At 36.7% G+C, this 14,379-nt stretch overlaps 1 protein-coding gene across 1 annotated transcript; it reads right to left on the bottom strand.

Moving 5' to 3' along the window:
- Positions 1-284: 284 nt before the first annotated feature.
- On the bottom strand, positions 285-12,331 carry LOC120114397 (serine/threonine-protein kinase BSK7-like). Its single transcript, XM_039135338.1, has 11 exons — positions 12,269-12,331; positions 11,643-11,852; positions 11,348-11,568; positions 10,833-10,968; positions 10,445-10,578; positions 10,265-10,370; positions 9,470-9,555; positions 3,174-3,362; positions 2,307-2,459; positions 1,422-1,535; positions 285-1,058 (listed from the first exon to the last, which is right to left on the bottom strand). Exons 2-11 carry the CDS (start codon positions 11,722-11,724, stop codon positions 813-815), a joined length of 1,467 nt encoding a protein of 488 aa, XP_038991269.1. The 5' UTR covers positions 11,725-11,852; positions 12,269-12,331; the 3' UTR covers positions 285-812.
- Positions 12,332-14,379: the final 2,048 nt, after the last annotated feature.

Raw genomic sequence — 14,379 nt, 5'->3', positions numbered from 1 at the left:
GCCTTGTAGCCATGCTTGGCCAATGCTAAATTCAATGCAAATGCCCTTTTAAATAATATAGAAAAACGGGTTGCAATAATGATGAACCTTCAATGCTTTAACCTGGAGATTCTCCGTCTTTTTACTTGTCCTGTTGTTCGAAATAACGTTAAAGTCCTGTAAATTGTATCAAATTATTTTAGAACATAAAAAAAAGTGAACAAAAACTAATAGAGCTTACAAAAATTGCATTTTAGGTGGGCGCAGACATCTAATTAAAAATATAAATCTGTTGGAGGAAATCATTGAACATTGGAACCAAGTTGTTTGCAATGACAAAATCTTTCCTCTTCCATGTGATGTAATAAAAATTAACAAGCAAACAACATACAAAAGAACAGCAAATTGCTTCTCCAAATGAGCAGCCACAACGAGTACTGTACATAAATTACAAGCATGACATCATCTTCCTATTCACCCTTTAAACATGCAATTTAAACAACTAAACCCTTCTCTACAACCATTATAATCTGTTCCCCTCAAAAGTCATTGTGTTGGGAAATGTCAGTATGAACAAAAACAGCGGATTTGTCCCAATATCCCCATCAAACTGAACAAATCCAACCCATATTCAATATCATGTAAAAGTATGTTTTGAGCCGACCATGAACCAAACAACACGTGCACAGAGAGGACCGAAATCACATACATTCTTTATATCCAAGGTTTCTTTTGAAGTTATAAACCTGTTATTTATCTTACCTGAAAATAGAGAGGCTTATTTTGCTCCTCTGGGTTGATTGGAGAGTGGCTTATTTTAGCTTTGATCATTGTCAAGAAGTTGCATTCTTTTTACTTTCAAGCTTGGAAGCCTCCCCAAGAGCAGCTTGTGCCTCATCCTCCTTCCCTAAAGCAAGTAGGGCAGCAGTTTGCAAGTAGGATGCAATATGCCAAATAGGAGAAATTACTTGTGCTTGCACTGCATCATTAAGGGCTTCTTGGGGCATGTCATTCATGAGGTAAGACAAACAACGCCGAGCATAAACTGTTGGGGAAACCATGGTTCCAACATCAATGAACTGGGAAATGAATTTAGTTACTGTCAGTTCAGAAATGCATTATGAATATCGTCGTTTACAAAACATTTACACCCTTTTAAGTCCAACCATGGCAACGAGTATCAAAATTACTGTTCTCTATCTTTTTTGGGACACTAATGGCGCTAATTATATCCTAGAAACTTTTTATAATAGGATGATGATGAAAGTTATAATAGACATTACAATGCAGCAGAAGATGTAGTGATGACGATGATAAACATCATCATGAGCAAAATATCTGGCTATCTCAATCTGCCTCCAAATAAGAAGTTTTACTTAGTAAGAAGAAATTGATAGGAAAAGCCTTTGGCATTTGGGGAAGAATTGCGAACTAATTCTAACCTGGGAATAGCATTCAATGGCAGCTCTAAAGTCTTTAACCCTAAAAGCAACATCACCCTTTTTCTTCGATGTCAATGTTTCCTGCATCTGGTTTGTCCACATCTGGAAGGAAAGCTGCAGACCATAAAAAAGCATTGAGAAAAGCACTCACTAAACAGCTGAAACAAGCAACACAACCATAGTCATTTACACCAAAAATCTGAAATGACGCATATTAACAAGATGGTATAGTATAAATTCTAAATAAGAAGTCTGCCATTCCTACGCATTATAATGAACAAGCAAGAGCAGACATGTAACAGATTAGATCATTTACGAATAAACCGGTCATATTAGTATCTTAAGAGCATGACAGTTATGCATGCACACACACACGTGTGTGTGGGTGGGTGTATATGCACTTAATTATACAGATATGCAGGTAGCAAGCTAACTTGAACTCCTATGCCCCTGATAATAATGATGACTTTCAACCTAAACAGCAGAACAAGAAACAGTAGTAACCAGATCTAGATGCATTCTTGAGCATTAGCCACCTATAAAAGCGAAGAATCAAAATATTTCAATTATATTAAACAGTTAAGAAGAAATGGTTATACTGGCAATTTAAATTGCATCCCTGTAAATAATATAGAAAAAGTCAACACTCTTGCCACAGCAATCACAGATTAATGTAAAAAAAATCATAGCTTCTAATGACTAATTAGAAATGAGCTTGAAGGCCTTCCTTTTTTTTGTTCATATGGACAAGTTCCAAGGGGTGAAAATGGAATTTGAATCTTGGACCTTATACCTCCCAGGGGGAAGTAACGACAACTATGCCAAACCTTGATTTGTTAAGGCCAAACGATATATGAAAATTGTTCACTTTTAGATGAAACGGACCTCGGTAGCAGCACCCTCATCATCTTTATATCCAAGCTTTTCTAGGGCATCATGGATGGCAATCAAATCCATTCTTAAGCAGGCTTCCCCAAACGGTGATAAAGGAACAGCATCAGCTCCATGAAGTATGCCCATTAATTCATGAGAAGGGACCTTCAGAATTAATTGAAAAAAGAAACTTCTCAACAAAAGGGAAACTATTATTCAACTTTAAAATAGAAAAAACCTAATGATTGTATATAAATAACATCTATATCTATTTGGAGTGAGAGAGTCTGCATGCCAACCATTATCTCGCCTGTATGGAATGAAGTATTTGTAAGGTATGGCTCATAAATATACCGGTAAAGAGGACAGGGGATGGAGCGGATTGAGCGAAGCGAACGCAGCGAACATCAACTGTCCTTACAAAGAAAGTCTTGTAGAGGGGGTTATGATTATGTGGGTTGGGGGTGCGGGGCTGTGCCCCCGCGATACGGTACAGGGTTAATTTTGTAATTATGTACTAGGGTTCTATTATAAATAGAGATGTAACCTAAACCTATTATCATTGAATAAAAATTTTCTAGCGCCGCCTAGGCACCGAGGATATAAGCACATTGCCAAACCTCGTTAAAATTCTTGTGTTCTTTCGTTTACTTTGCCCGATTTATCAACAGTATTAAAAACTTTAAGACATACCATAGAATGAGTCTCTCTCTCTAGACCAAACAAGTCAAAAGAAACTACGATTCCTATTTTTAAGAGAAGTGAAAGCTTGAGAATAGAATATTTCCAATGGAAGCCATAATGTACAAATGGTTTTGAAAGTGTCAATTTTGGAAATTATAAAATGAATTTACATGAGAAATAGAGAAGACAAACAACCTCAGTGTCCCTCTGAAGAGGAATTAATGCAGCAACCAATGACTTTGGATTTGGCCGTTCGCGGGGCTCATATAGCAAACATCGTGACGCTAAACGAACTAACTCAGTTCCATCATCATTTGAAAATTGCCCTTCCAAACAAGAATCTATCAGCATCTGAATGTTCCTGTCACGGATAAGGTCCAGTGCCTGAAGGAAGTAATACAATTAAATTTCAGGGGTACAGCAGTTAGTGTAACTATGCCATCATAAAATGGAAATGCGAGCAACAAAAATCATGTCATAACATTCAGTTTGGTAGGCACAAAGTGGCACTCCCATAAGAACAAATACTCAATATAATAACCAGAAGAAAACATACAAAGTTTTATTCCATCAAATGCATATGCATCTAGACAGGAACCGACTCAGGTGGTGTCATTTAGAGGTTTTGGTATGAATCTTAACAAGAGTCCAGAAATAAATTTTTGATGTGGTATTACTTCAAGAAAATTCTCTCCAGAACCAATTTTCAAAGTCTAGTTGTCTGTCGCACATGCTGAGAATCTTGAAATGGAAACCTTAAAAAATATCAACTTACAATCCTAAGATTGACAAGCACCATCCTAAATCACTGATCATGTCTCTTCATGTTGGACTAATGAAACTTCATTAAAGATGATATAAAGAAACATGTATTTTGCAATGAGTCTATTGCATCAGAATAGTCCCTGATATACTTACGTGACTTGGAGGAATATGTTTTCCGCTGAGAAGATCAAGCAGAAGGGTACCAAAACTATACATAACACTTTCTGGTGTTACTCTTCCTGCACAAGAGATTAGCTTATTTTACTTGCAACTCATAATTCAAATACCATGAAATTCAACAAATTTTACATGCACAATCTCTTAGGAAAGTGAGTGTGTGACGCCTCAAAGAAACGAGGCATGGAGAGGTTGCTTTTTGGTGTAGCATATGGTTATCCGTGGTTCGGTCGCTGGGGATACAAATTCGGACGAGGATGTTACGGCGTAAACCAACCGATTTATCAGAAAGCCATCGAAGCAATCCAAGGGATACCTTTGTGCTTGCTAAATCATCATCTCAGCATCTCCAACAATGATGTTTCAGTCATTTTCTCCAGGTATCAAGCATTGTCCGACCATTCCATGGTGACCCTCGGGGATCTGTTCCATTTAATGCTGAAGCTGAGGTCTCGACTTCTGCAAGAAAACGTAATTGGTTTGTGTAATCACATGACAGTTGAGACTAACTGCAGATGGTCACCGAAGCGAGTTGAAGCAGCCACTCGGGTTATCGTTGAAGCTCTAAAAAAAGCAGAGTTCAGGCGGGTTTCAAGGCAAGAAGGGATGCTGCAAGAGCTTATATTGGTGACACGGGGCTGCTGGATTTTGTTCTCAAATCACTTGGGAATCACATAGTGGGAAACTACTTGGTTCGTCGTTGCTTAAACCCCGTAAACTAATACTAGAATATTGCCTTGAAGATATTTCCACTGTATTTCCCAACTCGGAGGCCCTCATTATGAACAATTCCAAAGCAAAGCCTAGATGTAAGATTACAAAGGTTCAACTAATGAAGGACATTGCATAGCTATACAAGCAGATCCTGAAAGATCAAATGCCAACAATGAGCACCAGAGTTCTCTCGGCGATACCAATGGCAACCAGGATAATTCTCGACACCAAATTCCTTATCAAAGAATATACCGAAGAACAACTTCCGATCCAGGACAACTCATTCAGCTCTTCTGTACCAGTCGCATTGAGAAACAATGAAGGGATAAATGAAGGGTTGAAGAAACCGATGCCCCCATACAAATGTGTGAGTTTAAACAAAAACACTACCTTCAATGAGCTTAGACAGGAGGTGGAGAAGAGTTTCAGAGAAGTTTATTGGAGGCTGAGGAGTTTCGTCATGGAAGCCGTGGCGAATATGAGTGTGAAGGATCGGATTTGGTGGAGAAACAAGAAGGGATAAATGAAGGGTTGAAGAAACCGATGCCCCATACAAATGTGTGAGTTTAAACAAAAACACTACCTTCAATGAGCTTAGACAGGAGGTGGAGAAGAGTTTCAGAGAAGTTTATTGGAGGCTGAGGAGTTTCGTCATGGAAGCCGTGGCGAATATGAGTGTGAAGGGATCGGATTTGGTGGTGGGATCGATTGAAACAGGTCAGAAACTTGTTTTCATCGGTAGCAACTGTGATCAGATGGGATCTGAGGACAGTATGGGACTGGGACTGTGGATGCCTTGTGGAGCAAAAGAGGATGATAGTGGAAGGTTGATATCGTGTGATATTTATGAAATCTGGCAGCATACAAGGTGTGTTAGGATTCCAAATAATGACGAGATCCCACATGTTTTCCTCTGCAAACAATGTGAGGAAAAGATTGTGTTCTTGTATTCTTCTTTACTCTAAATTAATTACTTATATACATAGATATATGCTTTTCAAGAACGGTTTATGTGATGCCTTGTAGCCATGCTTGGCCAATGCTAAATTCAATGCAAATGCCCTTTTAAATAATATAGAAAAACGGGTTGCAATAATGATGACCTTCAATGCTTTAACCTGGAGATTCTCCGTCTTTTTACTTGTCCTGTTGTTCGAAATAACGTTAAAGTCCTGTAAATTGTATCAAATTATTTTAGAACATAAAAAAAAGTGAACAAAAACTAATAGAGCTTACAAAAATTGCATTTTAGGTGGGCGCAGACATCTAATTAAAATATAAATCTGTTGGAGGAAATCATTGAACATTGGAACCAAGTTGTTTGCAATGACAAAATCTTTCCTCTTCCATGTGATGTAATAAAAATTAACAAGCAAACAACATACAAAAGAACAGCAAATGCTTCTCCAAATGAGCAGCCACAACGAGTACTGTACATAATTACAAGCATGACATCATTCCTATTCACCCTTTAAACATGCAATTTAAACAACTAAACCCTTCTCTACAACCATTATAATCTGTTCCCCTCAAAAGTCATTGTGTTGGGAAATGTCAGTATGAACAAAAACAGCGGATTTGTCCCAATATCCCCATCAAACTGAACAAATCCAACCCATATTCAATATCATGTAAAAGTATGTTTTGAGCCGACCATGAACCAAACAACACGTGCACAGAGAGGACCGAAATCACATACATTCTTTATATCCAAGGTTTCTTTTGAAGTTATAAACCTGTTATTTATCTTACCTGAAAATAGAGAGGCTTATTTTGCTCCTCTGGGTTGATTGGAGAGTGGCTTATTTTAGCTTTGATCATTGTCAAGAAGTTGCATTTTTTACTTTCAAGCTTGGAAGCCTCCCCAAGAGCAGCTTGTGCCTCATCCTCCTTCCCTAAAGCAAGTAGGCAGCAGTTTGCAAGTAGGATGCATATGCCAATAGGAGAAATTACTTGTGCTTGCACTGCATCATTAAGGGCTTCTTGGGGCATGTCATTCAGAGGTAAGACAAACAACGCCGAGCATAAACTGTTGGGGAAACCATGGTTCCAACATCAATGAACTGGGAAATGAATTAGTACTGTCAGTTCAGAAATGCATTATGAATATCGTCGTTTACACATTTACCTTTAAGTCCAACCATGGCAACGAGTATCAAAATTACTGTTCTCTATCTTTTTGGGACACTAATGGCGCTAATTATATCCTAGAAACTTTTATATAGGATGATGATGAAAGTTATAATAGACATTACAATGCAGCAGAAGATGTAGTGATGACGATGATAAACATCATCATGAGCAAAATATCTGGCTATCTCAATCTGCCTCCAAATAAGAAGTTTTACTTAGTAAGAAGAAATTGATAGGAAAAGCCTTTGGCATTTGGGGAAGAATTGCGAACTAATTCTAACCTGGGAATAGCATTCAATGGCAGCTCTAAAGTCTTTAACCCTAAAAGCAACATCCCTTTTTCTTCGATGTCAATGTTTCCTGCATCTGGTTGTCCACATCTGGAAGGAAAGCTGCAGACCATAAAAAAGCATTGAGAAAAGCACTCACTAAACAGCTGAAACAAGCACAACCATAGTCATTTACACCAAAAATCTGAAATGACGCATATAACAAGATGGTATAGTATAATTCTAAATAAGAAGTCTGCCATTCCTACGCATAAGAACAAGCAAGAGCAGACATGTAACAGATTAGATCATTTACGAATAAACGGTCATTAGTATCTTAAGAGCATGACAGTTATGCATGCACACACACGTGTGTGGGGGTGGGTGTATATGCACTTATTATACAGATATGCAGGTAGCAAGCTAACTTGAACTCCTATGCCCCTGATAATAATGATGACTTTCAACCTAAACAGCAGAACAGAAACAGTAGTAACCAGATCTAGATGCATTCTTGAGCATTAGCCACCTATAAAAGCGAAGAATCAAAATATTTCAATTATATTAAACAGTTAAGAAGAAATGGTTATACTGGCAATTTAAATTGCATCCCTGTAAATAATATAGAAAAAGTCAACACTCTTGCCACAGCAATCACAGATTAATGTAAAAAAAATCATAGCTTCTAATGACTAATTAGAAATGAGCTTGAAGGCCTTCCTTTTTTTTGTTCATATGGACAAGTTCCAAGGGGTGAAAATGGAATTTGAATCTTGGACCTTATACCTCCCAGGGGAAGTAACGACAACTATGCCAAACCTGATTTGTTAAGGCCAAACGATATATGAAAATTGTTCACTTTTAGATGAACGGACCTCGGTAGCAGCACCCTCATCATCTTTATATCCAAGCTTTTCTAGGGGCAATGGATGGCAATCAAAAATTCTTAAGCAGCTTCCCCAAACGGTGTAAAGGAACAGCATCAGCTCCATGAAGTATGCCCAATTCATGAAAGGGACCTTCAGAATTAATTGAAAAAAGAAACTTCTCAACAAAAGGGAAACTATTATTCAACTTTAAAATAGAAAAAACCTAATGATTGTATATAAATACATCTATATATTTGGAGTGAGAGAGTCTGCATGCCAACCATTATCTCGCCTGTATGGAATGAAGTATTTGTAAGGTATGGCTCATAAATATACCGGTAAAGAGGACAGGGGATGGAGCGGATTGAGCGAAGCGACGAACGCAGCGAAACATCAACTGTCCTTACAAAGAAAGTCTTGTAGAGGGGGTTATATGATTTGTGGGTTGCGGGGCGGTGCCGCGATAGTACGGGTTAATTTGTATGTACTAGGGTTCTATTATAAATAGAGATGTAACCTAAACCTATTATCATTGAATAAAAATTTTCTAGCGCCGCCTAGGCACCGAGGATAAGCACATTGCCAAACCTCGTTAAAATTCTTGTGTTCTTTCGTTACTTTGCCCGATTTATCAACAGTATTAAAAACTTTAAGACATACCATAGAATGAGTCTCTCTCTCTAGACCAAACAAGTCAAAGAAACTACGATTCCTATTTTTAAGAGAAGTGAAAGCTTGAGAATAGAATATTTCCAATGGAAGCCATAATGTACAAATGGTTTTGAAAGTGTCAATTTTGGAAATTATAAAATGAATTTACATGAGAAATAGAGAAGACAAACAACCTCAGTGTCCCTCTGAGAGGAATTAATGCAGCAACCAATGACTTTGGATTTGGCCGTTCGGGGCTCATATAGCAAACATCGTGACGCTAAACGAACTAACTCAGTTCCATCATCATTTGAAAATTGCCCTTCCAAACAAGAATCTATCAGCATGAATGTTCCTGTCACGGATAAGGTCCAGTGCCTGAAGGAAGTAATACAATTAAATTTCAGGGGTACAGCAGTTAGTGTAACTATGCCATCATAAAATGGAAATGCGAGCAACAAAAATCATGTCATAACATTCAGTTTGGTAGGCACAAAGTGGCACTCCCATAAGAACAAATACTCAATATAATAACCAGAAGAAAACATACAAAGTTTTATTCCATCAAATGCATATGCATCTAGACAGGAACCGACTCAGGTGGTGTCATTTAGAGGTTTTGGTATGAATCTTAACAAGAGTCCAGAAATAAATTTTTGATGTGGTATTACTTCAAGAAAATTCTCTCCAGAACCAATTTTCAAAGTCTAGTTGTCTGTCGCACATGCTGAGAATCTTGAAATGGAAACCTTAAAAAAATATCAACTTACAATCCTAAGATTGACAAGCACCATCCTAAATCACTGATCATGTCTCTTCATGTTGGACTAATGAAACTTCATTAAAGATGATATAAAGAAACATGTATTTTGCAATGAGTCTATTGCATCAGAATAGTCCCTGATATACTTACGTGACTTGGAGGAATATGTTTTCCGCTGAGAAGATCAAGCAGAAGGGTACCAAAACTATACATAACACTTTCTGGTGTTACTCTTCCTGCACAAGAGAAAACACGAGAATAATTTGAAATACCAAACCATCCCAAAAAAGGTGAACAGCACAAGCACTATAAGACTGGATGCAACTGTTGTATTCCAGCAAAGCAAATAGAACCACACAACCACACAACCACAGTGGTAAGAATGAACAGGTGTTACAACATGTACATCTATAAAGAGCATATAGCATATTTGCAGTCCCGTATAAATAGTATTTAAACAGAATTCTATCACAATGCTATCTTGCAGTATCAACATAAACGGGTTCTCCTCTTGTCCTCTGATTAGGTGCTTTTCGCTTAAGCTTTGACAAGATTCAAGAGCTGTTGGTAAGGAAAGGAAACCAAGAGATGTCATGCAGTATCACCTCAAGAGCATATACCTTCTTCTAGATATTTTGCTCGTCATATAAATCAACAGATAACGAAAGAAAAGAAAATTACTTGCATCAACAAGAAAAACAGCAATTCTCTATACATAATCCACTAACCTATAACATATTGCAAAACCAAATAAAAGGAAAAAAAGAGAGTTGCTTGCAGAAATAATATATTAACAACCTGATTAATTCCTAACTAGGTTTACCTAATGGACATTCAACAGCCTAGCCAATAAATAGAACCAGCAAGGTTCCAAATATGCTGCTGCTAGTAAAAAATACGAGCATGCACGTAAGAGCCTTATTGCTTGATAAAGAAGTAAAGTACCTGTCCTCAAATACTCAGGAGGAGTAAACGCCAGGTTTGTGCTATAACTTTTGCCATCTCTACTGTTCTTCATCAGACCAAAACATGAAAGTCTAGGATTCCCCTCCTGGAATTACCATGCATAACTAATGAATAATACTAATTTCCATGGATGAAAAAGTAAATAAATAACATACTTACATCATCAAAAATTATTCTATAACCATTTAGATCATGATACAAGGCACGTCCCTTGTTGGTGCAATATTCTAGAGCTTCTGCAAGATGCAAAGCAACCCTTAGTCGCATTGCCCACTTCATTGGCTGTGCTTCCCCTGAAAACCCAAGTTCAATACTAAGGTACATTTGAACTAGCATTTATTTTTAACGATCAAGGTATAGAGAATGAAAGAATCAAAATCTAATGACTTAATAGGAAAGAACCACAATTTCAGCAGATATTGAGAAGTTTTAGATTTATTTGAACCATATAAGGCAGCTGTTCATATTTTTTTTGGGGGGGGGGGGGGGGACTAAACATATAAACTAAATGCTAAAGCTGAAGCAAGGGAGCCAAGCATGAACTTACAATGGAATAGGTGCTTTGCCAACGTGTCATTGGGCATAAATTCTGCAACAAGTAACCTCTCCTCACCTTCACAGCAGCAGCCAAGTAAATTTGCCAACCTGCGGTTCCGGAGCTGACCAACAGCTTTTGCTTCTTCCTAAAGTTATAGTAGCCAAAGTCAGAAGGTAGAAGCTTTATAATGCAAACCTAGAATTGCAGCCATTTTGCCACAACAAATTTAATAACAGCAAGAAGAGACAGAATCTAGTTAGAACAAGTGCTCTTGACGGTTACAATTATAATTAAGAGACATTAGACATATGCATGCGTATAGAACATATCAGCAACTTAACTAAAATAGAAAATTCCCTCCAAGAGGACAATAACCCTGAAAAACATAATTTCATGAGTTCAATGTCTAATGAAAATAGAGGAACTTCTCCTCTTCCTCTGTTCTTGCATCTTTCACAGATGAGCAACTAAGGGATGAATTACAGGAAATCTTGAAAGAAGCTATACGCTTAGCATTTGCTTACCAAGAACTGCCGGGCATCGGGCCATGCAGACCTATTTAATCGTTTAACGGCAATACGACTTTGATTTTCCAACTTGCCCCTATAAACTACATTAGGAGCCTTCTCACCATGTTCTGAAACTATGTTCTCCATGGAAAATCCAGATGTAGCCATCTTGAGCGTTTCAATTGAATATTCATGGAATGCAGGCAAATCATCAACTTCACCCTTGTCTTCATTTTCTACAAAACGACATATTTAGTATTAAAACCAGTGTCTATTAGCATAACAAATAACCATAACTATTCACACTTACCAACATTATCAGCTTCAAGAATGGATCCATTCTGATCTGAGCTCCAACAACATGCAGACAGTTTTGAACACCCACACCCCATCCGAAAACCTTGATGAATCTCCTCCAACACTAACAAACCGATTGAGGGTCTAAAGTTCACCAAATTTTTACTATGTTTCAATGTGAACGTTCAGCTTCTCAAACAAGCTTCATCCAAGTAACTTCCTACTGACAAACAAGCTTCATCCAAGTAACTTCCCACTGAATCAATGTTAAATAAAAATCCTTATTTTTTTTCTTTTCTAAAATGATGCTAAAACCAAAGCCCCAATTGAGTTGCAACAATTACAAGTTGGATTACAATATTCCATTTCAGATATCCATAAAAAATGAAGCTAAAGATAAGGATTCGAATCTCATATGTTGCATTCAATTATATTCTTCCACTACGAATCTAAAACCGATAACGAAACTATTGATCATAGTTAAAACTACTACGTTTCACTAAGCTTAATTTTCCATTCCAATCTACCGAAACAAGATGATCATTTAATTTAATTCAACACTCTTTTTTTTCCTTTAGCGTAACTTCCCCAGCAACCAAACAACCAAACGAAATAAGCGAAACAAAATAATAACGTTACCTTACGCAGCAGCGAATTCTCCAGTGAGTCAACTCACTTCTCCGTAATCAGGAGACAATTCCTCTAATCAATCAAAACTAAATAACACAAGGAAAAAAAAGGAAAAGAAAGGAAAGGAGGAAGCAATCTTTGAGAAGAAACTGAATCAGCTAAAGAGAAACTTGATTCTTTCAAAAGAAAATTAAGTCAAAAGGGGTGCTGTTGTTTCTGTGTTTTATTCTTTCTTCAACATAGAGTCGTGTTTGAATCAGCGATTGTTCTCCCTGTGTTCAACTCTCTCCCTCCCTCCCTGAATGAAATCTTCTGAGAGAGGTTCGAGATTTGGATTATAAAATATTATCCCAGCTTAAAATTAAAATTAAAATTAAAAATGTTTACTTTCTTTTATTTCCCACCCATGACCTCTTCTCCACGCCTACATCTCCATCTTTTCAAAATCTTAATCGATAGGCTTAACTAAAATATACTATGTATTTAGATTTATTTATTAAAATTAATGTGTTTAACATTTTTTAGTTATCATTTTAAAGGTAATTTTATTAAAATAATTAAAAAAATTAATAATCATTCAAGATATGATAATTTTTGTGTTTATAAATATTTGAAAATTTCAATTAAAAATATTAATTTATCACCATGAGACAAAAAAATTATTTTGAATTCATATGATAATTAAATTTTTTATGTCAAATTCAAATCTTAATATGTATTGATTTATACAAGTATGAATTTTTAATTTAAATTTAATTTATGTCTTATTATATAAAAATACTATTTTAACTTAAAATTAAAATATTTATTAATCGACTTATTTGTTATAATAATTAATTTAATTTTATATATTATATAGATGAATTCAACTTATTTTTCTAACAAAACTTTTAATATATGAATTGTTAAAAATACGCAGATTTTACTTGTCCTCGTTGTAAAACCAAAGAGGCAGCCATGGTAGACCTTTCTCTTTCACCTGTACGTTTGTTTGAAATAAATTAGAAATTATAAAGAAATAGTAAAATATTGACCATCATATCATAGTGGGTAAAAGTTAAAATTTTGTAGCAGTCAACTTAGTAATTTTAATGAAGATGTCAGCATTTTTTTTTTTTTTTTGTAAACGGAAGGATGGATAAAATTAGCTTCTATTCGACGGCTATACGGCCGAGCTTCAAGAGCGGGAGGGCCTCCCTCGGGAGATCAATGTAGACTCGAAACTCAATTGCTTCCGCCTGTACTTGTTTCGCTAATCTATCAGCTTTCATGTTAACTTCACGTGGGATATGACGGATCGATGTCGTTCATTCCCTATCTAAGAGCTCAGGTATCTTACTTATGATTCACAACCTTGTTGTGGGAGTTTATTGTTTGGAGTTTCCGAATCACCTCTAGGTTGTCCGCTTTTACTATTACATTCTTTTCTCCTAATTGCCATGCTTGCTTTAATCCTTCAAAGACACCCCATAGCTCTACTTCCGATATCATGCATATAGCAATTGATTTCATGAAACCAGCACGCCGAGTACCATTCTCCGTTCGGATAATGGACCCGCACGATATGAATCCAGTTCTTTCATCCCGAGCTTCGTCGGTGCTCAATTTGCACCATCCCTGAGGAGGTGCTTTCCCTTTTTCTGCCTTGTTGTATTGTCTCATTAGTACATACATTCGATCTATCGGCTTAGGTTGCTAACCAAATTTCTCTCTGCATTCTCCGGCTTCTTTCTAAAATAGTTTCTGACCCTATATCTTTGGGGTCAAAATTCGAGCATTTCGATGCTTCCATGGGACCATATATAGAGGTGGCAATCGGGTTATTCAGATCGGGTTCTGGTCTCATCATTTTAGGTCGGATCATTTTTTGGTTTAGACTATTTCGGTTTAGATTCGATTTGGGTATATTAGATCTAGTTTGTATTTAGGGTTTAGTTCGAGTCTATATAAATTCAGTTTGGGTTTGGTCAAAATCGAATCGATTGATTTTCAAATTGGGTTAATATCAAATCAATTGGCTTCAGGTCGGGTTAATATTGGATCGGTTGATTTTTGTTCGGGTCAACCATCAGATTTTTGGTCAATTTAGATCGGTTTCAATTCAGGTCAACATTTAGATT

This window comes from Hibiscus syriacus, unplaced genomic scaffold (genome assembly GCF_006381635.1).
Source record: "Hibiscus syriacus cultivar Baekdansim isolate YM2019G1 unplaced genomic scaffold, ASM638163v2 tig00110223_pilon, whole genome shotgun sequence".
Classification (NCBI taxonomy): Eukaryota; Viridiplantae; Streptophyta; class Magnoliopsida; order Malvales; family Malvaceae; genus Hibiscus; species Hibiscus syriacus.
The sequence above is the reverse complement of the archived record's forward strand: the minus strand, read 5'-3'. Positions and strand labels throughout refer to the sequence as shown.